The sequence below is a fragment of the Delphinus delphis genome, chromosome 9 (genome assembly GCF_949987515.2).
Source record: "Delphinus delphis chromosome 9, mDelDel1.2, whole genome shotgun sequence".
NCBI classification, from domain to species: domain Eukaryota; kingdom Metazoa; phylum Chordata; class Mammalia; order Artiodactyla; family Delphinidae; genus Delphinus; species Delphinus delphis.
The window spans coordinates 28,631,028-28,657,691 of record NC_082691.1 but is presented as its reverse complement, the minus strand read 5'-3'; the positions used below and the strand labels follow the sequence as shown (position 1 = coordinate 28,657,691).

At 33.2% G+C, this 26,664-nt stretch overlaps 1 protein-coding gene across 1 annotated transcript in view; it reads left to right on the top strand.

Moving 5' to 3' along the window:
- The window catches only part of SEMA3A (semaphorin 3A), a 232,672-nt gene that overhangs the window by 109,813 nt on the left and 96,195 nt on the right, over nucleotides 1-26,664 (top strand). The window contains exons 5-6 of the mRNA XM_060019863.1: nucleotides 13,612-13,705; nucleotides 20,956-21,075. Of these exons, the coding sequence (XP_059875846.1) occupies nucleotides 13,612-13,705; nucleotides 20,956-21,075 (214 nt within the window). The remainder of the gene's footprint in view (nucleotides 1-13,611; nucleotides 13,706-20,955; nucleotides 21,076-26,664) is intronic.

The window sequence follows — 26,664 nt, the reverse complement described above, 5'->3', positions numbered from 1 at the left end:
AAAGTATGTAGGGATATATGTCATATCTTACAGTATTCAATTTTATACTACTCTCAGTCTTTATGTGTTACTATTCTCTCCACGCCTAAAATTTTACAGTTCTTAATGACAGGGATTAAAATATATTATTTTAAGAGTAATAAATGGGCATCAACAAGCTGAGCAAGATACTAATTGAGCTTTCAACTACTCTTAAAATAATTTATGATGACTTAGTATGTTTTCTGTAATTGAAAATGTCATCTACAATGACATAAATGTCCAGTCCACGCAAATGGTAATTTTAGGTGTAAGGTGTGATTTTCAACAGCAAACCTTCTAGTTAATAAACCAAGTAGAGAAAAGTGAGTTCCCCTGGCTTCAAAGAAGATGGTAGTAACTCAGTTCTTTAGCTGTAAGGAACTAAATTCTGGCAAAAACTGAATGAGCTTGGAAGAAGACCCTGAGCATCAGAAGAGACTGCAGCCCCAGCTGACATTTTGATTTCAGCCTTATGAGATCTCGAGCAGAGGTTCCTGCTAAACTTTGCCCAGACTTCTGACCCATGGAAACTGGGCTATAATAAGTGTTGTTTTAAGCCACTAAGTTTGTGGTAGTTTGTTGTATAGCAATAGAAAACTCATATAGGCAGATAGATAAGAAATATTCCTTAAGAAGATGCATTTCTAAAGTAGTGTGATTGATGTTCTTGTAGCAACCTAATATAGTGGCTTTTAGATTTCAGGCTAGAAAAGGATGCTTTTTACCAGTGGTGAAAATGATCTTTACCAGTGGTAGAAGAGTAAGTAATACAACGATGATTGGAATATTTGACAGCATTTTAGATGGTAGGAAAGGATCAATATGATACAGTGATTCCAGCTATCGGACCTACCAGGGCAGATGTGAATGTACAGGAAGGAAGTACATTTTTATATAAGAAGGTAGCATAGAAGTCTTACTGAAGAGGGAACTTCTTGAAATCTGTGTATATGTGAATTACAGATACAATGAAAGATTCACAGTAGAGACTTATCATAGACGTCAGGACAAGATAATAAGATGGACATAGAAAGCTTAAAAAAGAAGATCTGTGTTACAAAATTAACCCAGGTTCTAGAATGTGGTAGAAAGCCTCAACAGTAACTGAAGACAAAATGAGGTTATTTTTTGGATAAAAGATCATTTCCTAAAACAGTTGGTTTAGGAATCCACATGGAATTCCTGGTTAGGAATTTTCTAGTTGGGAAAAACAGAGTCCAAGAAAACTGCCATACAGCTTATCAAATTTTATAAAAGACAGCTGTAACAAAATGTAGTTCTTAAATGAAATTATAATATAAAATTTATGTAATTAGAAATTCTTAAGAAACACAGAGAGGACAGGGGGCGCAGCCTCAGACCCATGCAAGCAGAATTTTGGAGCTGAGTTCCTTGCATAAAACCAGGAGCTGTGAAAGACAGATGCACCTATGTATGAAAAATGGAATAAAAATGTATTGCTTACCAGCCAGAGGAAGCAGCAATAAATGGATATGATATATTCTAAGGTTCTTGCATTGTCTGGAAAGTAGTAAGTTAGTCATAAAAAATAAATAAAAGTAAACCAAGTAAAAATGCTTGATTTATTCTTTGTTGTGTAATTATAATTGATAACAAAAAAATCTGCTTTATAGCCAGAAACTGACTTCTACCAGTGAGAGAGATACATTTATAAATAATACAAGTGTTCACTATAGTAGATTAGAAATAATGACCCAAAAGTCAACTCAACATGTGATATAGAATGTCTTCCTCATCATTAATTTGAAATCAAAAGAAGCCACCCAATATCTGGGTACTTCTCTAAGGACTACTCTGCCTGTATTTTGCAATAGTTAACCACACAGCCTTAAAGATCAAGTCTTATGAATTCTGGATAATTAATTTAGATATAAATATTTGGAGCAGTTAATTTTTTCTAAATAAAACAGACATTGTTAAACAGCAGTGCATGTATAGATTTATTTAATTATATAAAAAGAATGAGTGAAGAGCTATGGAGATTTATGATACTATGACAATTTGAATTTCAGAGCACTTTGAAGTTGCCATTAACTTCTGTGTATAGCCATGATTAATTGCTAAACTTTATTTGAAGTAAATCTGAAAAATGGAGACAATAAGATGATAATGCAATGTAGTTTTTGGTAATTAAGTAATTCACAATGCTTTATAGGGGTTGCAAACTTAAATACCTACGGTACCATGCAGGTGACATAAAAAGATGAAAATGGAAACACAAAAAATGGGGAGCAATGGAAACATTGAATTGTCCTATGGAAAGTTCTAAGTCTCATGAAAAGGCTTTCATATTAAAGATTTCAAAACCGCATGTCAACTAAATCATGTCTCTGGGCCAGATTCTGTTCATGAACTGCCAATTTGAAAGTTTACTTAAGATATAGTAACCCTGGGGTTTTTGGGGGGTTTTGTTTTTAATACATGGGCTGCATGATCATTGTATACAATATTAAAAGTAGATAAAAACAATATATATAGAAAAAAATATCTAAACTAGAGATTCAATATTTTGATGAATTTTCTTCAAGTTTTTTTTCCATGTATCTTACATAGTTGTTGCATTACTACATATTGCTTCCACAATGACTTAACAAAGGTATTCCAGATATTATAACATTTAATATAAACATTTATTTTAATATCTGTATCATAATATATTTTGTAGATAGGTCATAGTTTACTACCCTCCTCTTATTGGCATTTACATTTTTTTTCAGTCTTCTAAATACCATGGTTAACCTCTTCTCGCTTTAATTTTTAAATTTTTATTTTCATTTGTATATTTTTCCAAAAGTAAAATAATCAAGTTAAAGTATATGGACATTCTTAAAGAGCTTTCTAATTCCCAAATTATTCTTTAAAATTTATCTTCTTCCCAAGAATTGACAAGATTGTCTCTTTGCTAAAATACCTTTGCCAAAAATAAAAATTATTTTTGTAATCTTTGCTAATTTGCTAAAAGAAAATCATACATTTATGTCATACGATTATAACAACACTTGAATGACAAAGCTTTGCTAAAACAAAGCTTGGTATAAATAAGATGTTAGTTCTTTTGGCCTCATTGCTTCCCAGATGGTATCTATGAAAAAATCTTGAAATGTAAAGAAACCATATGAGTAGATTCCAATACTTCTTACAGAACATATGCTGCTTTCTATTGACATATTTACATTTAGGTCGATAAAATTCCCCAGTGGTGTCTAATCATGGATGTGACAAACACATTTATAAAAAGTGGTTAAAAATAATAACTGTACTTTCACAGTTTAGGATAAAAAACACTGATGCTTTGTGAAATTATAAGATGGCAAATACAAAATAACTATGTTTTGGACATAGAAGACTTAAAATGCACATGGAAAGATCAAGTGAATTGTTCCATTAGTTTACTTTTTGGGGACTTTTGATTTGCTCTTTGAGCTCACTTTACCAGGTCTCACTGGGGCAAAATATTTTAGAGTAAATTGTTCATGTTCTGGAATTTCTCATTCTAGCCAAGATAAAATTTTCCCTTTCATTGTTATATACCTTGGGAGTTAACAGGCATTCATAGCTGAATGATTAAACCATGACAGGTATGAGATATCTGCATAAACTCAAATTAAGCTCCTATTAAAAACATAATCTGCATGAAGTATGAACACATATGCTTTCTGTTTTCCTTGGTTTATACCATTAATTTTAATGATGACAAAAAGCAGATGAATTATGTCACTGATGTTTGTTTGAGGAACCCAGATAAATTCAGATCCCTTAAATTTAGAGGGCAAATCCTATTTAATCCAGCTGTAGGAAGTGTATGTTGTTACTGGGTGGACAACAAATAAAGTGATACTAATTTCTCACAAACTTGGAAACAAAGTAATTTCATATATTTTTCTGCAAATAAAGTTAGAACTATGTTAGTTTTTTTCTACTTGTCTTTACTGTATTAGAGTATAATGTAGGGACTATATTAAATAGAGTGTTATCTGTCATGGTCAATTCAGTTAAGATTAATTCAGGACCTAACGTATGCTTGAAATACAAGGAAAACACAATTAAGAGATATTATTATAACACTTTATGTATGATGTGTATTTATAAAGTAACATGGTGTGCAAATCAAACACAAAAAATAAGGATTTTAGAATCCCTCCATTTATTACTGGTTATGGAAATTGTTTACCTGACTCTGCTATATAGTATGTGACATTAGGCAAGTCATTTTTTCTCAGTCTTTGTTATTTCATCTGTAAAATTAGTGTTATCACACTATGTACTTCAAGGGGTATTGTAATGATAAAAAAGTAAATACCTATAAAGCACTTAGGAGAGTGTGCATGGCTAATATTTGCTTTAACACATATTACCCATTACATTATCATAGATAATGAGTTATCAACATGCTATCATAATAAAGATGTACCACTAATAGTGAATTTAGGATCATTAAAATTATAATGAACTAAATTTCTATATGGTTTAAGTATGCTTTCCTATGTTAATTCACATATCTCATTGAATCCTTGAGGCAAGTATGTGGAGTGTTTTCATAGATAAGAATGTTGACACATGAAAGAGATTTTTGAAACTTGTTTTAGAGTTTACAGTCAATAATTGGCACAAGGGCTTATATAATCTAGATTTTATAATTATTATTAATATTTTTGACCACATCTACCTTCAAATTCAAATAACAACAACAAAAAATCTGGGTCGCAGAAAAGCCATATAATCTCTGGAGACAAATTTTAGAGGTAAGATTTCTGCTTTACTAAAGCAATGCTTGAACAGACTATAGAAATTGAAATCAATGATTTTAACCATTCCTACTTATATTTAATCTAGAGATAAACTTTATAGAAATGTTGTGTACCCTGATGATATTATCCTTCTTTCTATTTTGGATCCTCAGAGTTTCTCAGGAACAGAAATTATATTCAGTGAAAAAAGTCTACATAGATGTTAACTAGAAAGGGATCACATATTATGAATATTAAATTGGACTATATTTTATATAACTGGAATATTTTTATTTAATTTAATAAAATATATTTTTGTCAAAACAATTATCGTATAACTGGCTTTTGCTGAGAAAAATTTACTTTCCAAAGTGTATATTTGAAAAGTATTGGCAATTATTGAATAAGCATAATTATAATTATTGACTCTAAACATTTTAGCATCAAATGACTACATTTGGGATTTAAAACCAAATCTTGTAATTATTGTGCAGCTAAAACTACTCAAAAATATTAATTATCAATAATATGAGAAGAAGGTATTAGTATACTCAGTTCTAAAAATCCTTACAAATATATAGCTTTTCCTTGAGCTTATCTTTCACTGAGATTCTTTTTCAATTAGCAGTCAGTCATTTACTCGCAGCAATGTTTTATTAGATTGTAGAGAAAAATAAAGTTCTAATGTAGTATGGCTGCAATCATAGTGAAATCAAAGACAGGGCTAATATATTATAATCAGGGCAGAAAATTATACTTGCTTTATTCACATAGCACTACTTTGTAAATTTCCCAGCCCTCAGTGACAGATACCAGGGTTACATTTCTTTTGTATCTTCCAACAATGTATATTGTTAAATAACTCTTTCTGACAGGCTAATTTTATGAAGTTTATTATTCGTAATTGCTCTTATATTCTTTTGAAGAGCCAAGGCCTCTTAATAGCTCTCAATTTTGAAATAACCATGGAAAATGGAAGATTTCATACAGGCCAGGAAACCAAGTTTGAATGATTAGAATAGCAGAGGGATTGGGGCTGAAGTTCAATAGCTGAATTTATAAAAATAAATGAATACCAAATAATAGTATGTAGAGAATGAAAACGAAAATGGGTTTTAAAAGTCTGGATAATCCCTGTATTATGTTCAAGGACAGAGCCAAAGAACAACAGAAGCAAATGTCCAGATTCAGAGGGATAGGATGAGAGAATCATACCAAGTTAGAAATGGAAAGGTCTTTGTAGAATAGCTGATTTGGAAACTCTTGCCATGACTACATAAAGTCAATAAACCCTAAAGATTGCTTATAAAACATACGTATGCTTAGCTTCAATTTTCTGGAACAAAGAATCCATAGCTTCACTGGAATATTAAAGGGAATTCTGATGCAACTGAAGTTAAGAAACGTGAAATACAAAGAAGCTAAATGACTTGACCATCGTAACACACAACATAAAAAATTCCTTTAAACTGCCGTAATGTGTAAGAAGAGCTAATTCTCCCCTCCCCAGGCTATGGCAGTAGGTCTTTTCCTGTCACAAGGCTCATGTATCTTTAAATCATCCTATGCATCACTGTCAGATTCATCATAATATTGCACCTCTTTGATGCTATTGTTCTCCAGCTAAAATTATCACCGTGTCATGAATGCATGCTAAATTGCTTATTCTGGCACAGGAAACTATCCACAGTTTGATTTCAAATTTATTTATCCACCTTATCTCTTAATATATGTATACAGTCTTCATTGTCTAAACTCAATTTTATGTTACTTATCATATGAATTATATCTATTTTGAGGGGATTTTGTTCATGCTGTTTCCTCTAGATGGACTAACCTGCATCTGTGCTTTCCTCTGCCCTCTCTCTATGAGCTTCTCTGGCCCTCTGCACCCATAACCAATGAACACACAAACACACACATGCGTACTCCCAGATACACTCACCTCCCATCAAAATACATTTTTAAAGGACTAAATCAAATAAAGCTTTTCTTTATATGCTGAAACATAAAATTATCTATCCCCACTTTGAACTCCTGTAGTTTCCAGTTTCTACTATCATAGGGTACATCTCATGCAGTTGTTTTTTTAACATAATATTTATGGTAAGCCCACTTTTTTATATAGTGGTTAAAAACATGGATTTGGAAAGAGTTCTGTTATCAGATTCTTACTCCATCATTTATTGTCTTTATGACTTCAAGTATTAAATGGAAAATGTCTCTGCTTCTCATCTGTAAAACTGGCACAATAATAGTAGGGTTGTTTGAAGATTAAGTGAAAAGACATAGATGAACTCTTAGGACATTATTAACGCTTAGTATGTGTTCAATGTTAAGTGAAATAGCTACCAAATACTTTATAAACATTGTAATAGCATATGTATATAATATTATTATTATGTACTTTTTATTGTAATTTCTTGCTCATTGAATTAAATAATTAGACCTTTCACGTTCATATTCCAAACATAATTGTTACATAGTCACAGATCAATATATATTTACTGTACTTATTAATATTTATATAGTGTTTCAGAAAACATGTAAATTAGAAAGTTTCTAAAATAAATATAGAAGCACAAATCCCAATAAGAAGTTATATATATTTTATAAGTAGAAAATTGTATTTGGCAAAAGCCCAAACAGCTTCTCCAGTTTGATGTTCCACTAGCCAACATCACAGAGATACATGGAGTAATTTCTGTAAGTAAAAACTGGTCAGGTGAAACAGTTATCCTGGAATTCTGGAGCTATTACATTGATAAGAAGATTTTTGAATTTCTACAAAGGACAATTTTGATAACTTTTCCCTGAATAAAATGGCTGTATTGAAAGGAGTAATATTTATTAACAAGCTTAATATTAATAATAACTGACGAACTACAAGGTCCAATGAAAGTTAAAGAGGAACAGGGATGTAAAAGCACAGGGATTGTAACGTTATGCTCTTTGTCATTAAATTTTATTTTTTGTCTTTTATAGTAAGAGTAAACTCGTATTTGAAGTGTATAACAAGTATCAATAATCTATTAATAGTGACACATAACAACACTAAAAAGTTAAAGATTATCATGTTTCTTAAAACTCACTTTAAAGCTAGGTTTAATATTTAAATTTTGTAGTCTGGCCTCTACTGCATAATTGTGTTCATATCTGTGTCATATCCTTGAAGTATTAGCTCCTAGAGTCGAGGGCAATGTCCTTGCTATTCCTTGGATATAGTTTTTCTCTAGTGCACTCGGTCACACAGTCACTCATTTATTCATTCTTTTTTTCACTGAGCTTTAACTCAGTGAAAAGTTCTATCTTAGTATTTGGGAGAAATATAATGAATCAGATTTTTCCCTCGCCTCAAAAGTATTTAATAGGAAGAAAAGAAAAATGTGCATTATTGAATAGCAAGGTTGAAGGTAACAAATGGCACAAAGAGATTATGAATAGATTTCTATACAAGTTCCAGGGAGAAAATATTTTTTCTGCCGGGGAAAAGTAATGAACATTTAATGGACTGGTATTATGACTTAAGCTTTAAACAATGAGTGAAATTTTTGCCTGCATAGATTAGGGAAAAGTAATTTGAATGAAAGAAGGATGGCATATAAAAAAATACAGGACATGTATTTGTTCATCTGTTCTGCCATTAAAAGTTACTTAGGATAATCCCTAGCTAATAAAAATAAAAAACTAGTGATTTTACTATAATCTTTCCTTGTAGATTTCATGAACTTTTTCTACTGTGATTGTGTTCTGAAAACAAATTTTCTTTCCCTAGAGGGCCTCTAATTTTCAGTTCTACTCTTTTGCTGCTAAGGGAATAGGATCTAGAGCTGTGTTGTCCAATAGAACTTCTGTGACAGTGGAAATGTTTGCATCTGTGCAATATTGTATTCACAAATCTCATGTGACTGTTAAACACTTAAAATATAACTAGTGTGACTGAGAAATAGGATTTTTAATTTTAATTAATTTAAATTGCTACATGCAGCTCATGGCTATTAGAATTGCACAGCATAGATCTAGAGTCACCTTTTTAGGAGAAGTAAATCCGGATGAATTTTATCCACAAGTGGATCTCCTTTGGGTAAAATATAGTATGTCACAGTATTTCCTATGAGATCCTATTACGTCCCTTCATTGCTGAAGCCAGTAGTTTTACCCAGTATTGTCATTGCTGTGTACTATTGTTAATTAGGATATGCACAAAGGAAATTAATAAACTATCCAGGAAGCTCTGAAGACTTCTACTAGGAAGTAACTTTTGAATTTAGTCTTAAAGGAAAGGAAGTTCACCCTGGGGTTGAGGACGGGTGAGCTGGGGATAGTTCAGGCAGAGATGAGAAAAATATGGTGTGACCAAGGAATACTTGATAATTCATTAGAACTGGCAAACAAAGTATCTTTGTAAAGAGCAGTAGAGGAGAAAGAGCAATTGAAAAAATTTAATAATGTATGTTTTAAAATACTGTCCAAGTATTGGGTTTGATTAAGTTTATATAGTTTCCCACCCAAAATGGTTATTCTATCACATATACATAGGATTTTCTTTTCTTTTCTTTCTTACAAACATCATTTATGTTTTAATCATTAAAACAACTAAAATTGCAGCTTTGTTCCCTAAATTTATTACTTGGACAAGATTGAGATTTAGGAAATTTATTGCCATGATGTCACCACTGGTTTATAATTTATAAAACTTTGGATTAGACATTAGCACAGTTATTATTTCCTCTAATGTCTTACCTCACCGCAGTCTAATAACATTCAGGAAATCCAGAAGACAAAGGGGAAAGAGTGGTCTTGAAAGCTAAAAATAGTTGCTGAAAACTGATGCAATCATGTAATAAAATATGGCACAATAACTTATATGATATGCTCACAGTATCTGCTAAAGCAATTAGAATCCATGCAGCTAGATTTCTGTTCATGTATTACTAAAAATGAAAAGTATTTCAGCCCAAGTAAGAATATAAGCTATGTGGTTTAATTGTATACATTGGTCTTAAGATTTTTGGTCTTATTACTTGCATATGTGATCTGTTTAACACTCTTTAAAACAGAAAATCATTGAGTAGCAATCAGATTTCAAAAAGTCTTCCAAGTACAGCCAGACAGTTGTCTACGTGACATGCTACGTATGACAACAGAGAATGTACCATTATATTAACACAGACTTCTTTTCCAAGGGGTCAATGTTTTCACACATCTAATAGGTCTCGTGCACTAGATAACAGAAACAGCAATATTGGTGTCTCTCAATCACATTAAGTTCATCAGACGTATTAAATGGTAGCCCTTTTTAATTGAGAATTTTTATACATATTATATATATATAACATCTTTATTGGAGTATAATTGCTTTACAGTGGTGTGTTAGTTTCTGTTGTATAACAAAGTGAATCAGCTATACGTATACATATATCCCCATATCTCCTCCCTCTTGTGTCTCCCTCCCAGCCTCCCTATCCCACCCCTCTAGGTGGACACAAAGCACGGAGCTGATCTCCCTGTGCTATGCGGCTGCTTCCCACTAGCTATCTATTTTCCATTTGGTAGTGTATATATGTCCATGCCACTCTCTCTCTTCCTCCCAGCTTACCCTTCCCCCTCCCCATGTCCTCAAGTCCATTCTCTATGGCTGCGTCTTTATTCCTGTCCTGCCCCTAGGTGCTTCAGAACCATTTTTTTGTTTTTTTTTTTTTGATTTCATATATATGTGTTAGCATATGGTATTTGTTTTTCTCTTTCTGACTTACTTCACTCTGTATGACAGTCTTTAGGTCCATCCACCTCACTACAAATAACTCAGTTTTGTTTCTTTTTATGGCTGAGTAATATTCCATTGTATATATGTGCCACATTTTCTTTATCCATTCATCTGTCGATGGACGCTTAGGTTGCTTCCTGTACATATTATATTTAATGGGGATTTTTTTGGTCAGAAAAGCTTTTGAACTGGACTGTGGTCTAGCTATAGAAATGAACAATTTTCAGTGCATTTTGGGAGTCCAAAGTATTTACATATTCTTAAACATATGTCTTAATTTCTACTGATGAATATATAGGCAGGCATTTCCACTGTAGCTTGAGAGATATTAATCAGTATAGGAAAGAATGATCTTATTTTGGTAACTATAAACAATGAAAAATAAATTAATATTTTTGAGGGCATACTAAGTATTGTTTTATATACATTATTGCAGTAAATATTCCCAATCAACCCTATGAGATTTTCCTATCCTCCTTTTATAGATGACTGAGCTTCAGAAGGGTTTAGGGATTGCCTGAGGCCCAGATAATAAAAGGCACAGCCAGGGATAATATCCATTTCTGTCTGATTTCAACAGACTTAGACTCCATTACTATGTGTAACAGGTATGAATTTTACACTACAAACATTTCTATGTAAGAAATATCTTTTAGTTCCCTATTGTGAAAGCAAATTATATTTATTCCAGGCCCCATATCGCTAGGCTGGAAAGGAAATTCAATCTTTTACCCTTCAGTAGAATCCTATAAGAATATAGAATAGTTACACTGTAGAAACCCAGAAATGTGGGCAAGAGTTCCGTTTAAAGGAAAAAAGACGGAAAGGAAAAAGGAGGCCAGCTTTGAACACATTACCTGACACCATGACAAAGGATAGTTTTTCATCTTCTCTTAAACTGTAACTGACATGCTTAACCTCTCTTCCTATGAAGTTTAATCCTTTACCTTGTAAATCAAATGTTAAACACGAGGTTTCAAGTACTTTTCATATACCTTGGCATTGTCTTACTAACGTGAATACATGATCCCAGACATCATGTGTCTCATACTTTGACAGATAGCTCCTCTATCTTTGTCAGTATTGTAAAATGTCTTATGAGGACAAGAAATTTATACTAATATTCCTAACAGTATTTTCAGCCCCACCACCACTTCTCCTTGATGCTTCCTCTAACCTGTGAGGACTAGTCACATAGACAGATTTTAATATTTTCTATCATTGTGGCAGTAGAGTGTATATCATCTACTGAGCATATTTATTTTGGATTATTTCCTAATTTTTGTCTAAATATTTCTTAAGATTTCTTCTGTGCTTCTTCTTAGTATATGGCAATAAATTTCATATTATAATTTTAATATTCAAGTGTCTATGACAATTGTGTATTTGTAAATAAGTTTATAATTTGGTGACTTATGTAACTGTTTTTAAGTAATATTTCTTTCAAGTTCTGGTAGGAAAGTTTACAACAATGGTAACAACTTGTGTTAAATTTTCATATTCTTGTAGCAGTAATATGAGCAGTATTAATAGAATAAAAATAGTGTCTGTCTTTTATTTTGTTGCTTTAAAAATACTTTATTTCAATTCTTTAATCCTCACAATAAACATTTGAGATTAAATATCCTTATCAACATTAACTTTTAGAAACCGAAGGCTCAGAGATATTAATTGGCCACCAAAGAACCAGAGCTAATCATTGGCCCAAGTGGGCCTGACTCCTGACTCACTGCCCTTCCTACTACAACTTAGCACAATTCTGAGAAACCCCGTAAATTTTTCACAGTGTAAATTTTAGAATTCAGCTAAAGAACCATCATTGCTAGGGGATAGCTATTTACCAAGTACAGAATCACTGCAAGCAAACAGGAAACTTGGTAATTCTTACAGTAGTAAAGATGGAGAACATTTTTGGTTTGCTTCCTTTTTCACTCTTCTTCCCTAACCCAAATGAATTTTAAGAGTCATAATTTGAAACTCTGCCATTAGCTCCATCAGAGATATTAAATGTTAAATAAAGTGACCCATATTGGCCATAAAATGAACACCATTTACTATCCTAAGAATATAGAAAATGCTTTTATGTGAATAGTAGAGAAATTGCCAAAAAAGGTATTTTATTTCAGTCTGTGGACAAGCTAATGTGCTACTGGAAAATGCATACATATTCTGACCTAATTAATTTCCAGAGCACTTGGTTCTGAAAAGAATGCTCAGAGATACCCCAGTTTATTCCACTGTCATATAGAAGCCTCACATTCTGAGGACAGTGTCTTAGGCATGAGTTAGTTATCTCCTTCTTAAGGATTTTGTTGCAGTGCTTTCTGGCATACTTTCTACCATAGTCAAATGTTCACTTAAGTTTCTGGGTGCTTGAGCCTCAACTGAGCAGACTTCCCTGTGATAAAAATGTGTCACCTCTGTGCTTGTTGTCCTAAGGACACTATCTCCAGGCACACCCATCCTAATAAACAGTTTGATATTTCCCACTTAGAGAATTTGATAAGGATAGTTTCAGGCACCTTCCACCTTCCAAGGTGTGAGTAATTTTAAAATGCTTGAGGAGCTTGTAAGCATCAAAGTCGTAGGAATGACAGAGTGGAGGACGTGACTGCTATGACTATTTCCTTCTGGAAAGTACATACAGAGAAGTGAGATAGCGTATCTTCTTGCAGACATCTAATATAGTGAGTTGTTATTTTTTCTCTATGTGAAGGAAGTAAAGGAGTTATTTGTTTAAATTTAACATTCTTTCAAGAGCCATTAGGGTAGCTCTTAGCATAGCTCTGTGATAAAATGATCACTCATCATAGCGTGCTTGTCCTTTAGAGTTCACTTATACACTATTGCTTGCAACATGCTAAATGCTACTAAAAATCACCAAGCTAAATAGATATTTGTCTAGTAATAGCTAGGTTTTATCCCCCTTAAGTTATTCTGGCATCTCTAAAGTTTACACAAATAATAATACACCTTGATAGTGCAGAAGAATACTCAACCTCTCTCTGATTAACTGGCATGTTAAAAATACTTTCTATTATAAATAAATTGAATTCTTCTTTTTCTTTTCTACAGGACAACATTTTTAAGCTGGAAGACTCACATTTTGAGAATGGCCGTGGGAAGAGCCCATATGACCCTAAACTGCTGACGGCATCTCTTTTAATAGGTACTCAGTCAACAGTCAGCTAAACAGTGAATTTTCTGTAGATAATAGCCAGATTGCATGTTCCTTGTTATATACCAAGATTTTTCATTATTAATCATAAAATATTTTAGGAGTATGTCAGTTGAGATATTTTCAAATATTTTGAAAATGAAGAAGAAACACTAAATGCTGATTTGGTTATTGTACTATCTAATCTATGATTCTTTTTAATCAGAATGGTTTAATAGTATCTTTAAAATTGGCTGCTCAATCACTATACATCCCCCTAGACCTTTACAATTTTTGTTTTGTAAAAATATGGTTTTGATTTTCATTTTTTGGGAAGAGGCGTTTCAAGGGGGAATTTTGACAGGTCAGAAGGAAAGAAGGAGATTCACTCCAAGTTGTTAATTGTAGTCTGAAGATTTGTCACACTCTCAGCATTTGGTCAGCTTAATCAGCACAATGCAACTAAATGGTAGTACAATTGACAGAGACCCCTTGTGTCACCTTGAGTTGACAAAGTCCTTCTGTATTCATCTTTTCTGACTTCAGGGCTTCTTCTTCTTTTTTTAATCTAACAAAACATTTTATGCATTTCCTGTGCCCTTTTCTTTAGCCATCTTCCTAGTTCTAGTTTTCTTCTTTTACTTCAACATTGCAGATAGGTGGTGAATGCTTAGCCATAGTTCAAAAGGATAGAAAGAGGAAGATAGAAGTAGGCAGAAGGAGAAAACTTTAGTTTGTATTGAAAAATAGAGAATTCTTTCCACATTCTTTTAACCACTTCTGGACTGGGATTAAATAATACACAAAAAGTGATATATCATTAAACAATTTTTCTTTTTCTTTTTTTGTTTTCTTGTTTTAACTTTTGAGTATGCCAGCAACCTAAAGTACGGAAGATTCTGGGTTATTACCTTACTCCTGAATATATGTTTTTATATAATCATGTAGAAATTATGTAGCTTTTTGTTTCCTTTTCTTTTTCCTTTTGTTTTCTTTTTTATAAAATATAGAAAGTAATTATTTGATAACACAAAAGAATAATAAGTGAAACTTTTCAGGTGTAAACTTTCTAATAAAATTTTGAATAATACATCTAGATTTTTAAAAGGTAAATTTAGGCTATTATTTGACATATAATAATTTCATAAAGTTTAGCCTTTTTATTTTAAAAAATAATCTTTTTTCTATTCAACAAACTAAGACTCTAGTCATACTGACTACAGCATTAACTTGAAAATATATTTTTTCCAGTATTCTCTAGTGTTTATCGCTGTTTCACTGATCCTTTTACTATTAAGAATAAAACCATTACAGCATGAATTACCTCCTCTATTGCTTTGGAAATGTAGACAATTTCAGTCCATTTGATCCATTTATGGAGCACTTTAACAAAAGTTTAAGACCTGAAGGAATGCAGCAAATGTAACACACTTATAATTTTCCTATTCGCAGATGGCCTAGTGATTACGTGTGGATGACTTCCTTAAGTGCACACACAGAAATTTGAAAACTGTCTTAAACAAAGGGGAGGAGTCCTGTCTTGTTTGAACCTGCAGGCTGTACTTATTTAAATTGCATACTGAACAAAAAAAGATAGATATTCCTCAAAAAAGCAGTATGTAAAAGTGTGCCTAGAGCAGCTTTATTTTGTGGTATGTTTCTCAGTAGGGGTTTGCTTATTTATTTTAATATTCCACTGAGAAAGAATGATGACAACTAAGTATTACATAGTTCATATGGCGTGCAGCCACACAATGTCCACAAAGAATATGAAACGCTGCAGTTTGGGTTTTATATTAGAACTTCCTTGAAACAGTTGTATAGGTTTGTGAAAAGGAAAAGAGAATGAGGGAAGTTGCATGAGTCAAGGAGAGGATGTATGGCTGGAAAAGAACGGTAGGCATTTCAGAGAAACAGCTTTTAAATGAAAGGCCAGATCTCACCTAGCCAGTACTGTAAAGTAATTGAATAATTTTCAGAGATATTTAGTGCTTATTGACAGAGGAGATTATTAAAGCCAACTTAAGTTAATTTCTGGATCAGTTGAATAGCAAGATACAGAAAAATGAGCAGGCCATACTAGACCTGGTAAAATCCCTCAAAATATTTGTAGCACCATTTTAATTCAAAAGCTGTGACTTCCTTTATTGAGGTTACTTGCTTCTTTATAACTATGCTATAATTCCGCCATGAGTCAGGAAAGAACATAATTTGACATTAGAATATGCTCTCACTTGGTATTAAAGGTACTCCCCAAATTAATTAACTATAATTGAGAAATTATTTGAACCACTCTGAGCCTCAGTTTCTGTGTATGTAAAATGGCATGGCTATGCAAATTCCACTAGTTTGTTGTGAGAATTAAATAAGACAATGTAATAGCATACTACATTTGGGTACGTACATATTTCTGGCATATATTTGGAAATAGAAACTGAAAAAAGAGGAACAGGTAATAGAGGTTTTTTGTAGGGAGGCTAGGAGAGAGATTTGGTAATGTATAAATTTTACATTTTTAATTTTGTATCATTTACAACTACTTAAAAAATGTTAGTTTTAAAAGTACAGAATTAACAAAGCCAGTATATTTATTGTTACAGAAAAGGTTGCTTAACAAATGTGAAAATGTAAAAGTATTCCCATACCCTTCCACTCCCAAGAAGTAGCTTTTATCCATGCCATGTCCGGGGGGGGTGGGGTGTGTGTGTGTGTGTGTGTGTGTGTGAGAGACATATTTTTTTCCCTCTGTTTCTAATTACTCTGCTACGCTGTGAGTGGAATTTGCTTAAGGTGTTAACAACATAATGGCTTGGTCTTTAGGTTTGTTTGATTTTTGCTCACATCCATGATACACTTTACACCTGTGTTAGTAATGCTGTGATTTCATCAGGAAATTTTTTTTTCCCACCTTCTGTTTCTTCTCACCACACCCTTTTTAGGAATTGTAATCCAATATATTAACTGATCTAAGCCACATTTTTACTTCATTTTGAGCTGTGAATAGAAAGTACAGAGTACATATGAACTTGTGTTTTTAACACATGCTTCTCAGGTAACACTGCCATGGTGGAAATGCAGTTCACTAAACTTTTTGTTCATCTCAGTAAAGAATGCTTTCCTTAGAGACAGTTAAGAAAGCTTACAGTTCAGAAAGAATGGCACTGTACTCAAATATGAAAGAGCAACTTTCATATTTGACAATTTCTAGCTTGTTAGTTACATCTGTCAGCACTAATTTATCTCAGTCTGATGTATTATTTTTGAGACATCAAACTGCCTATATGGTACTTTTGTAGAAAGACTTAACAACTTTGTTGGACAGAGTATCCACAACCACTTTTTGATGTGTATAACAATTCCTTGAGTATATTATTCTACCATCAATTTAATAAAATTGGACAGATACATTTTCTTTCACTAGTAACTTAGTATATATGGGAAAACCCAAAAGTATGTATCTTAGCCATAATGCAATTTGAATCATTGTAAGCTAACATTTACGTATACTTAGGGTCATAAAATTGGAAAATTAACATGCATAATTTGATAACTTCATAAAGGACCTCGAACATACAAAAGAAGTTTGGCAAGTGGGCTTTTTTAAAAAAATAAAAAAATATATTTGTTCTCCAAATATAAGCCAACTAAGGTATGTAAATTGCTTAAATGCAGATATATATATATATAGTTTAATAAATTTATTTTACTTATTTATTTCTGGCTGCGTTGGGTCTTCGTTGCTGCACACGGGGTTTCTCTAGTCACGGCGAGTGGGGGCTACTCTTCGTTGCGGTGTGCGGGCTTCTCATTGCAGTGGCTTCTCGTTGCAGAGCACGGGCTCTAGGCGTGCGGGCTTCAGTAATTGTGGCACATGGGCTCAATAGTTGTGGCTCACAGGCTCTAGAGTGCAGGCTCAGTATTTGTGGTGCACAGGCTGAGTTGCTCCGTGGCATGTGGGATCTTCCCAGACCAGGGCTCGAACCTGTGTCCCCTGCATTGGCAGGAGGATTCTTAACCATTGTGCCACCAGGGAAGCCCTAAACTCAGAAATTGTCGGGTCATTTCAGATAGCCAAAGAATGTAATAAGTCTTTAATACAGGGTAGAATACACAATTACATTAAATGAAATATAGTCTGAGTTGATATTTTATATCTGCTTAAAGAGAATGCAAGAGTAGGATATTCTACCACCTATACAGCTGGGCCAAATAAAAAATACGTCATACAATTTCTGGAGGAGTCATCCTGGATAAGAACCCTATAGATATCTGAGCAGAAAATCTGATCTAAGGCCTGGTGTAAAGGAACAGTTAGTGATATTGAGCATTGACAACATGAGAATGTGCCCTCATGCCCACCTAATCATCTAGTGCCCTCCAGCTCATAGATATCATGTTGACTTTTGCTAAAAATAATATTTGAGTAGGAGGTAATTTCCTATGACTGGAGGCAACTGGTGCCTTAACTACAACCTTCCTTTGGTTTCTAAGTCAACTCTTTATAAATTCTGTCTTTAGTAATAAATTCAGTCACTACTAGCTCTTCTACTGATGAACTCTTCTAACTCTTCTACATTCTCTGAGTGACAGAAAATCAGTGTTTCTGCCTTTGCCTTCATTTATATTGTTTTTTGCCTTCCTCATGTGGGAATGTTGTAAAACAGCTAAACAAATGAATATGAGAAACAAATACCTATCAATATCCAAATAATGTTTATTTGGTTACAGTTTTCGTTATTTCAACTCTATCTGGAATAGAGTTTACATATAATAGCAACCGTAATTATGAATTTTACTCACACTGAAAAAGCTAAATGAAAAAAGCAATTAACTGATGATATTCTTTACTCTTCCATTTTTGATTATACTTACCGTTAGGCATGGTCTGGCTACAGTCTGATATGAAATTGCTCAGTTTTCACCTTTCGGTTGTTCTGTTTTCGCCTTTCATGATTTTCATCACCTAACGTGGTTGAGGGGGCAATGAGGTTCAACTAGTAATTTAATACTTTTGATTTTTCAAGGTAAAGAGGATACAGGTCACCCTGTACAGGTGTTCCAACATGAAAGTATTTGAAATTGACATGAAGATTTTAGGCTGCTTTCACAACACGCTTTTAACTAACATTCTCTCATTCACCTGAAGTTTAAAAATTCATCACTTCTATCAATCAATTATTTGTAAAAAGATAAGGTTTCAACCTTAATAAAAATGTTACAGTGATTGAATATAGGTTAAAATTAAGTAGACCATATGCATTAAAATGTTTCAAAGTACCTTTGAAACTTATAGATAGCTTGTTCATAGTGTTTTTGTGCCTTTCGAAAAGGGTTATTCCTTTACCTTGTGGGCATATAGAACATTATTGTAGCATATTATGGTGAGAGCAACTCAGATTTGAGCAACTTGATCTTTAATTAAGTAAAGAGAAGACAAGATGCTTTTGAATCCCAAAGATACCATAATATGGCAATTTATGGTGTCATATGAGTACCATCCATTTAGCTAGTAATTTGTACTTAATACATTGTCAGACCATTACCTTTATTTGTCTTGATTCACAACAATTCAAAATAAGTGATCAGTTTTAAAAAACTCAGTCTCTAAGATAAGGTGTCTTTCTATTAATATTTAAAGTTATAACTTGGCGTTTCTCAGTGATTCTGTCTATGTAGCTATTCTGCACTGCTTTGGAAGTTTTCCAAAGCCTGGTACCTTCAAACACATGAGAGAACCAGAGGTTCTACCAGAGGAATTAATTTAGTTTGGACCACTGAAAAGGTCTATTTTTGTTTCAATGCCCCTTATTTGCAAGTGAGAATTGTGGGTGTGAACAAAGATAACACATAAAGGATCAGACTAATTAGACTTTCCCAAAGGCATTGATAACTGAAGATGCACAGAAAGTTTCTGATTGATATACAAGAAAGTCCTTTGGAAATTATAGTGGTATACAAATGTTTTAAGTTATAATTTATGTATGTCTACTTTGTTTTCTGAGTATTTTTCGAGTCAGTGAATTCAGAAACATTAGCATATCCAAATAATCAACAAGATAATAGGTTTTACTGTCATTATGGTAGATTATTTGGAGAAAATGTTACATTTATTGTTGTTTTGTTTTGCTGATAATTCACTGTAAGCAAGCAGGCAATAATGCATTTTCTGGATGGAATAATATGAGGCACTTTTTGTTTAAAGGAAAGAAAACGTCATTTTTACAAAGTTCAGTTTATTGAACGGTGGTATGGTATATATTTAGTATAAGAGGCTTGGGTTAAACAGGCCTGGGTTTGAACTTTCACCTTGACTTGCCTAGTCATTAGCTGAGCAACCTTGGGTTTCTTGAGCTGTAAAATAGGGATAACATTTACGTCATGGGGTTGTTGACAGAACTAAATGAGATAATTTGAAAGTGTCAAGCCAGCACCTGACTACCCTGCAAGCACAAATGGTATTCAGTAAATATTAACTTCTCTTTCTCCTTATTTCTTTTTCCTTTCTATTCCAACCTTCTGATTATGATTCTCCCATTATTAAACTCTGACCTAGAGTTAATTCAACTTAAGTGGAAATGAGTCAAAGCACAACAGAATCTTGAGCTGTAGTGATTATGGCCTGTGTTTATCAAAATACCCCCTTCTTCAAACACATTTCTGTTATATCTGAAACTATGTGGTGGACTTGTTTTTGGATTGTATGATAGCTCATACCAAGTTAGAGCATTTTTCCCACTTAATATACTAAAAAATGAAAGGCAAGAAATTTTTTGGCAAGGAAAATATTAGTCTTCTCCAAATTATAGCAAAATCTCATTAATTTAGATCCCACTAAAAAGGAAATGTATTAGAAAGTTAATTTCCATTAAAATCAAAACTATAAGCAAGACTTTGCAATGAGACTTTACCCTAAAAAATAAAGATATTAGAACCATAGTAGATTGAAACGTATAAAAGCAGACAATGTGACGCATATAATTTGTGTTTTGTACTTTGTCTTTGGTCATAATAGAAAATATAAAAGTTCATGTTTTAGTAATGTGCACTGAATCATACTTTACTCAGTTTTTCAGAGTTAGTGCTAAATGAGTAGTGAGATACTCCCTTCAACAAAGACACAGGATAAACATAAGTAGCTTTGCATAGTGATGCAGAGAGCATTAGCGTGGTCTTAACATGAAACCTGTATTTTGTGTGTTTTGTTTCTCTTGCCTCAATTGAATTAAAGTATGTGTATGTGGTTTTATTTTGTCACAACACAGATGGAGAATTATACTCTGGAACGGCAGCTGATTTTATGGGGCGAGACTTTGCTATCTTCCGAACTCTTGGGCACCACCACCCAATCAGGACAGAGCAGCACGATTCCAGGTGGCTCAATGGTAGGTGGTGCGTGCCAGAATGCAGGCACAAAACACGGGCATCTATAGTAGGTCAGTGGAGAGCTTTCCTTATACGGTACAAACAGCATGAGTTGAGATTTAGTGTGCAGATAAACTCATGGTGGTGACTTCACGGCTGTGTGTGTGAGAAAGTGGGACAAAAAGAGAAAAGAGAGATTAAAAATTTAAGAAAATATTTGCTTTGTGCCAAAACTAAAGTTTCTCAGTAGTTAACTATGGAAAGAAATAGATCTGGGCTGGAGCTACGGAAGGGAGGCAATGGAAAAAGATAAGATGACTTACCAGTCTTGTCTTCCAGGGACACCACAACAAATCTCATGATGTAGTATTTTTTTTCCTCCACACCTCTCATGTGGCCTTGAGAGCATAAGTTATTAAATGTTTGAAAAAATTGTTGTGCTAAAAGCATTACATTGAAAGTGTTTTTGAAAGGATTTTGTATCATTTCATTTGATTCTCCTTTAATCTTCCTAAAATTCTTTCTCCTGTTTTATAGGTTGGGAAATTAACATTAATATTTTATCTAAGATTACATCTAACCCAATAGTAGTTTTGGGGCAAGAACCCAGTTTCCTGACCTTTAGTCACTAGTGTCATACTTGATGAAGCAGATACTTTTTTAAAAAATTTATTTTATTGAAGTACAGTTGATATACAATGTTGTTTTAATTTCTGCTGTACACCAAACTGAGTCAATTATACATACATATATATATATACACATTCTTTTTCATATTCTTTTCCATTATGGTTTATCACAGGATATTGAACATAGTTCCCTGTGCTATGCAGTAGGACTTTGTTGCTTATCCACTCAATATATTATAGTTTGCAAGGCAGATACTTTTTTAATTCTCTTTTTCTTTTTAATACATAAATAAATTTACCATAGGAGAAAATTATAAAATTTATATGCCAAAAATAAATAAATACTATTTTCATTCAGATTTTGAACCAAATAATCCTTATATAATCTTCCATGTAGAGGTGGTTTTTTTTGGATTATTCATTTATGCATTCACCAAAGATTTTTTTATAATCGTCCCCAGCATATTTTCATGGTTGTTTTTTATTATTAAATAATGATCTCCATTTATATCTGCCTTCAGTCCTATAAAATAAAGCTTCCCAGTCTCTAATCTTGCATTCATGAACTCTCCTTTGGTTTTACATGCCTCATTAATAAGGATGAAGCTCATGGCTTACAGTCCATCTATGTACTCAGTAAGATGCTTGATTGTCTCACTCTTTGAACTTCTGCCACACTTGCTTCTCCTGAACTTCTGGGGGGGTACCCAAAATTCATTTCACCTCTGTCTTTCACTGGTTTGTTAGAGAACAATCACAATATGCTCTAAAACCTCGCTGAAATTTCAGGAGACCATGAGCTGTGTGTCTTTGTTCTTCTATATCCCAATTCTAAAATGACTATTTAAATCATAAAACATACCTCAAATTACCTCAATCAGCATTTCATTCCTCCTGTAACAGTATTTCTGATTGTCCTGTTATTTTTCATGTATTAGTGAAAATGATGTGCCTCTTAACTTCCACCTTTGACCCTACTGCTTTGCTCTTAATTGCATTGATTTTTTTCCATAAATTTACCCAATTTACTCTTTTTGCTGTTTTTATCTCTCCTTCACCACTGATTTCTTCCCTGACCTGCAAACATGTTTGTCTACCCTATCCATACTCTCCCTTTAATCATGGTGTACCACGAGGTCTCTAGATGTCTAAGTCCATAGCCTGGTTAGGAACTTGTTTTCTCAGCATTTTCACCAGATTTAGCCATTTTCAACCTGACTTTGATCCCATGAAACTGCTTCTCCACTAATGACTTCCTATGTTTTTTTTTTATCAGTCTCCATTTAGACAACCTCTCCTGTGGTATTTGTCACTTAACTAGCCCTTTGTCTTTAAAAGGGTCTGTTCTCCCAGTTTCCTGCATTTCCTGCTCTCCCAATTTTCTCCAGTTTGACATTACTTCCCAGTTGCTGTCCTTTAAATGCAGATGATGCCTAAAATAATTCATGATTGAGTACAAACACTGTGGTAATCAAAAGGGACTGGACATATAGTCAAATACCCACCTCTGGGGGTAGAGGAAGTAGAATGGTGCCCAGGTGACCATCTGAGAAATTAGAAGCCTCACTAAGGAAAAGAAAAATGCTGAGCTGAGATCACGGTAAGGCTCTCTGTGTAAAGCCGTTGAAGACCCAAACTCTAAAATCCCAGAGGACAGTTTGGAATATCCACTGTTAATTATTAAACCTAGGCTTTGTATGGACTCAAAATTAGTAGGAAAAAACCTCTTTCAATATGGCTATCTGGTCTGCTCTCAAACGGAAATATTTATATAGAAGGGGAAAGTTTGTTTTTTTGTTCAGCAAGAATGAGACTTTGATCTACTAAGAACTCTAAAGAGCATACAGGCTTTCACTGTCCATGAGAAAGAAAATCTCATTAGAAGATGGAGTAACATAAAGGAGAGTATAGTATCCATTTCATTTTCATGGCCTTGGAGGAAAAAAGTCATCAAGTTAAAGCTGCTTTTGTGCTGCGCACTCACATGTTGACAGCTGAGTCTGAATAATTTACACTGTGGGAAAACAGTCATTGTCCGCAGCTCTGTATTTCATCTCTGCAAATGTGTAGTTCATTTGAGAATTCAGTTGTCAGTCTCTCAGCACTAAACGTGAGAACTGATTTTGCCAAATTAGCACAAAGGTTACATTTGACAGGGTGCAGAAACCAGAACTGCGGCAAGGTGGAGGATGCAGACACATACGAGATAGAACCAAGGGACTGTGTGATTCACAAGCCTCCTGAAATTAAACACCACTGAAGAACAGAATTGGAAACATAATGTTTACACACGCATGTATAAAATAAGTGAATTTTGAGGCATCAGCATAGACTACACAATCAGTTGTGCTGCCAGAAGTAATAAATTACTTTGCAAGGTACTTTTTGAAAGGTCTCCCTGGACTATTGAAATTAATTTTGGCACAGGACTTACTTTACTTTTATCAAATCAATTCAAACCAATTCAATTATTTTGGAAGAATTAATTGGCCTATTTCAGATGACTTTTAATTTGTGTTCTTGCTAAACAAAAATAAAAAACAAAACTGTTGTGTAGAATTGGATCTTGAAATGTCTTAACTTTTATGGAATTTCACTATTTTCATAATTACTCACTAAAGTTTACATTTTTATAATAGTAGCAATAAAGGCTTAAATTCAGTTTCATTTTACCAGGAAACATTAGGAATTAAGTAACAAACTTTTAGATGAAGAAACATGAGAGATGGAATCTATTGATTTTTTCCATAACTGCTTTTTAAAAATCATCCTTTACACTAGCCCCTAGTTTAAGATTGCTAGATGTTAGAACAACTTTTGATTCCAGAAAATGTACTGGTATGAGTTTGACCTGATGTGCCAAAATTCGCTGTTTTTTTCTTTTTGCTTCATAAATTCTCTTGATATTATATAGCTTTAAACTTCAATTCTAATTTTGGTTTACTAACAGTGTAAAAATTAGGTAAAATTTCTCTCTTTATATTCATAGTAAAAAACCAAGTTTACCCTGCTGTTATAGTAATGATTTCTTATCATTTATTGTGTAAGTATCACCTAGTTCTTGTATATATTAGTCATTCATTAGAGCAGATGGATAGCTAACCCACATTTATTTGATGGACACTATTTCTAACATTGTTTGTATGTCTTGGACTAACATTGGAATGCTCTATGATAGAAGGAAAGACTATAGTCTTCAGAGTGAGACACTGTTTTACCTTGACCTTGTACCTATTCATGGGTTTATAATACTACCTACCTCTTAGAGTTGTGAAAAAATTGACTACATGATAATGCATATAGAGTACTAAGCAAGTGATTGGCATGTAGTAAGCACTTAATAAATGTGAGTTTTTTCTGTATCCTTTATCCCACTTCCATTGGGTGGAGCATGCTTAGTAAGCTTTGTCAGACTCATTCTGTGAGTGATTATATTTGAGTCAGGGTGAAAGGGCAGTCAGAGCTGGGTTTAATACATGAAACCACATGGGTCCTTGAGAGAGCCAAGGCCCAGTGCACACAAACAGACCTCATTACAGTGCCCAGAGTGTTAGACCTTCCTACTCATTTTAGGAAGACCTGTTTTCTTTTAGTGGAATTTCCTAAAAGGATTGTGCCTGTGGATAGACCAACTCACTTGCTTTTTTTCCTGTAATTGAAATGGTATGCGAGTCATCATTCCACTTCCTCTCACTTGTAACACTCATACCAGGATGGCTTGCCCTTATTGGAATCAGCATAGCTTCCTCTGTGGTCATGCACTAGGATATTTCATGTTCTCTAAAGATGCAAATTTCTCCACAAGATATATTTTTTTGAAAATAGAACCAAGAAATGTAACCTCAAATAAGTTCTGAGAGCACAAATTAATACTGCATGGTACCAGATATCTAATCTTAAATCACTTGTATAACTCTTTTGATATACTATTTTAATTCTACCATCTTTAAAGGCATGAACTGTATCAGAGTATCTAACTGGATTTTTTTAATAAATAAAATTAATCATCTAGTTTGGCATAATGTCAGACTTATTAATGATGCCATTTTGAACTATTTCTCTGACTTAAGTTAGTAATATTTTGCTGACCTTGAGGAAAAAAAGCCCTCTGGAAGCCTTACTCTATGGTTACATGAGCAGATGAGTATTTTTTTTTTTTTTTTTTTTTTTTTTTTTGCAGATGAGTATTATAGATGTTGAGTGACCATTCAGTTGAAACAACAAGAGCAACCACAAACATCCTCTATGAAAGAAGCAACAAAGATAGAGTCTTTTTAAACTTTTGAATTACATATTCTATGAATTACATTCTGTAGTAATTAGTTAACAGTTCTGAAGTATCAGTGCATAGAGTCACAAATAAAAATGTTCGTATTTTTGGTTATTTTTGGTGAAATAATGCTGAAACATGGATATGTAATAGTTTAAAATAAGTATCCATAACTATATCTAAACACAACCTATTAGTTATGGTTTTTTCCTTATGAATCTATTACCAAGAAAAATTTTCATGCTGATAAAGAATGCCCACCTGCCAGAAATACAATTTTTTCCAAAAATACATACCATGAAATTATTCTACTCTCTAAATGATGATAAATTTAATACACTCACTAAATATGCCTTCTTTTTCTCATAAAGAAAAAGTTCCCAAAGTATACCTTTACTTGCTCTTCTTTTCTGAGGACCTATTTTCTGTGTCATATTTTATCTAAGGACCATAATCACTTTTAACCAGTTTTGTTTGAAATTACTTTGCACTTATGAGGAAAAGAAATGAATAAAACTTCGCAATAAAAATTAACTCACTAGTGGCAATGTTTGGAACATGATTCTTTTTTCAGGCCTCTGAGAAAATGTAGCTGAATAAAATAGGATATGCTATTTTAACATTTTTTAATGATGGGCTAAAAAGTACAACCCTCAAGTATGGCACATTAATCACAAATTTTGAACCACTTATTTCAGAATTTATAGTTG